Below are 2,984 nucleotides of genomic sequence, written 5' to 3'. Positions count from 1 at the left end.
CAACAATCTTTGAGCAGATTTTTGACAGGTGGAGCAGTTTTGATTTTCAAACACTTGTACCGGGTAGTATTGCAGTACTGTAGAGTAGACTAAATGTCCAACCTGGTTTCATGAATAGTGTTTTCCCTTCTCCTCAGTGTCAGATCCGAAGGCGGAGTACATCGGCACCGAGCCTTGGACACCGAAGGAAGCTCTGGAGGGCGGAGAGATCACGGACAAGGCGGACATCTTTGCATACGGGCTGACGCTGTGGGAGATGATGTCGCTGGCCATGCCTCACCTGGAGCTGCTGGAGGGTGAGGACGACGAAAAAGAAGTAGAGGAAGATGAAGGTGAGACAGACGCTCTGTGGCCTCAGGAAGCATGACTTTCACACTTTGTCAACACAAATTCCCTCAGGAGCCACATTTTAGTACATTTTAGACTTGTTTTTCTGAAATATTTTGGTGTTCCCATGCATATTAGATACACATTGTAGCTTATTGGAAACAAATACTTCATAGCTGTTATTAAATATATGATAATCACATTTTTATGGCATACTACTTAGTATTTCTGTTGGCATAAACTGTGACTTTTAAAGACAATTGTAGGTTTAGTGGTACAAATCTGTCGGGAGCTGAGCTGCACTAATATCTTCTTTATACTATGTCATTAGTAGTTTGAAAATATAGTCACAATATGTCAAGTAACATTTCAAATTCAGAACATCCAGTCTCTAAAACATCTTCAAATTATACACATTTTGGTTAAGGTTATCAAAAATTGTGGAAAGTCTGTGGATAAAAAGCTTCTTATGGTTGATTTTGTTTTTACATTTAATGCCGCTACATTGTAATCTCTAACCTTCAAATTATACAGTCACATTTTGCTTAAAGGTGGGGTAGGTAATTCACTTCAGAAACACTTTTTTATATTCCATGGAATGCTCTTAACATCCCGATAGCAATGAATACATTAAATGCTTTGACAATAAATACACTAAAAAAAATGTCATCTGTGGAAGCCGTGGCGCTGTAAAAAGCACGACCAATCATCTGAGCCGGCCCGGCTAAAATAACTGGATGGCCTACCTGCCTGTCAGCCTTCCATCTGTGCACAAACTTATCTCGTGCCCTCATTGGTCATGTGCGCGTTCGTGTGTGTTGGAGGAGGGGCTCTGTAAGGAAGTCTGAAGGAAGGGGTATATTTTATCCGGTTGTGTATTTTCAAATTCTAGCGCACTCGAGCTGGTTTCTCCATTCTTACCTACCCTACCTTTAACGTTATCCAAAATTGGAAACGTCTGTCGATAAAATGGTTGATTTTTTTTGGACATTTTAGGCCGCTACATTCAGACCAGTTGCGTTTGTGTTTCAGACCAATCGTTGGAGGTCAGTTTCGACGAGGACGCGTACTACGATAGGTTGGGCACGCGGCCGGCGGTGGACCTCGAGGCTCTCGGCAACTCGTACCGGAGGATGGTGGAGCTCTTCTACCTGTGCACTGAGGGAGACCCCGTGAGAAGACCCTCAGCCGCACAGATCCTCCAGGCTTTAGAGAGCAACGTCCCGCTGAATATAAACCCCAGCGAGGTCATCGTCATCGACTAGATCTGCAAGTTAGTTATCTAGTTTAGGATCCAGACTATTATTTAAAGGCTGGTTTAAGATGTATTGCGAATTTCTCTTATTTACTATCCAGAAAATGTAAATGTTTCAGATCTGGACCAAATGTAGAAAAACACCAGGCGCTAAATGGTTGATTTTGGCGTGAAAAACAAATCTTTATACTGAGTGTAAATGTTTCTACTTACTGTTTGTGTTATATTTGTTTCTGCACTTCTGTAAACATTCATGTCTCGATCAAACTCTTGAGCTATCCTGTGTTTATCTTCTTTGTATGTTGCGCTTATGTATTATCGGCTATAATAGAATTAAAGAAATATAGAATGAAGTTGTTTTTGTATTGTTATTTGAGCTAAGCTGCAAGCTATGTGCTTGTATTTTAGGTATTAAAATCATGCTTAGCAATTTATTTCAAATGGGAAGTATTAGGAACTCTAAAGAAAACAGTGGTTATTATTTGATGCTAAAACGAGATTATTTTGAGGTTTTGTTGTTGTATGTTATATTCCAACCCAGTCTCACGGCATTTCGTGTTATAGTCACGAAATTAATCTATTGATTCGTGTTCACCAACACGATTTCCCCTTTTTTTTCGTGTCACACAGAACAATTTTATTAGAAGGAAAAAAATACAGATTTCAGTATTCTGACAGAACGGTTTTAGAAGCAATGTATTTCTATTGGTGGTATGTTTCGTGCCTGCACCAAATAACCTTTTTTTTTTAAAATATAGATTTCAGTATTCTGAGGGTCTGAGCCCCATTTATTTTCCTCGCGGCCGGCATTATACAATATAAATAAAAACAATAATCGTGGCTTGATATTGAGTAAGAAAATGTTTTTATGAACCACACAGCTTCCGGTCTTCCAAGACCCGACCAGACAAAAGAGGTTTCTCAATAGTCTAATTTCCCCTCCTCGACTCCTATCCTCGATACTTAGTGCCGCCCACAGGAGATGCGAGCGGAGGGGAACCGAGGAGAGAGGAGGGGAAGCAGCAGGCGGTTAGAGAACTCCTTTCCCCTGAGCGGTCATTTTAAATAGACATCCATTAATGATGACAGGAGGCACAGCAGCCCTCTGTCTGATGGACAGATGTGTTCATGACCGTCAGGCCGTGGGAAGTAGGGGTGCTGAGGGTGCTGCAGCACCCCCTGGTGGAGGACAGGGGATCTGCACTTTCACAATACAAAAAAAACGAATTTTCAGCCTTGATGTAACAACATTCATAATTAAGTAAAGATAACACCCTTTTCACCCCGGTTACATTTTCCATTTGCCCTGTACGATGGGCGCTGTAAGTGATGAAAGTGGGGGATGTTGGCTTAGCAGGCGCCCGCAGCCAAAGTGAGAGAGATAGAGAGAGGGGATACCGCG

At 41.6% G+C, this 2,984-nt stretch overlaps 1 protein-coding gene across 1 annotated transcript; it reads left to right on the top strand.

Moving 5' to 3' along the window:
- Nucleotides 1–137: 137 nt before the first annotated feature.
- On the top strand, nt 138–1,935 carry pbk (PDZ binding kinase; the record flags this gene model as incomplete). Its single annotated transcript, XM_010780993.1, has 2 exons — nt 138–332; nt 1,360–1,935. Coding segments are annotated over 2 exons (428 nt in total), but the record flags the coding sequence as incomplete, so codon positions are not given.
- Nucleotides 1,936–2,984: the final 1,049 nt, after the last annotated feature.

The sequence above is a fragment of the Notothenia coriiceps genome, unplaced genomic scaffold (assembly GCF_000735185.1).
Source record: "Notothenia coriiceps isolate Sejong01 unplaced genomic scaffold, NC01 NC01_scaffold00022359, whole genome shotgun sequence".
Lineage (NCBI taxonomy): Eukaryota > Metazoa > Chordata > Actinopteri > Perciformes > Nototheniidae > Notothenia > Notothenia coriiceps.
Note: the sequence above shows the minus strand (reverse complement) of the source record. Positions and strands in the feature narration are given on the sequence as shown.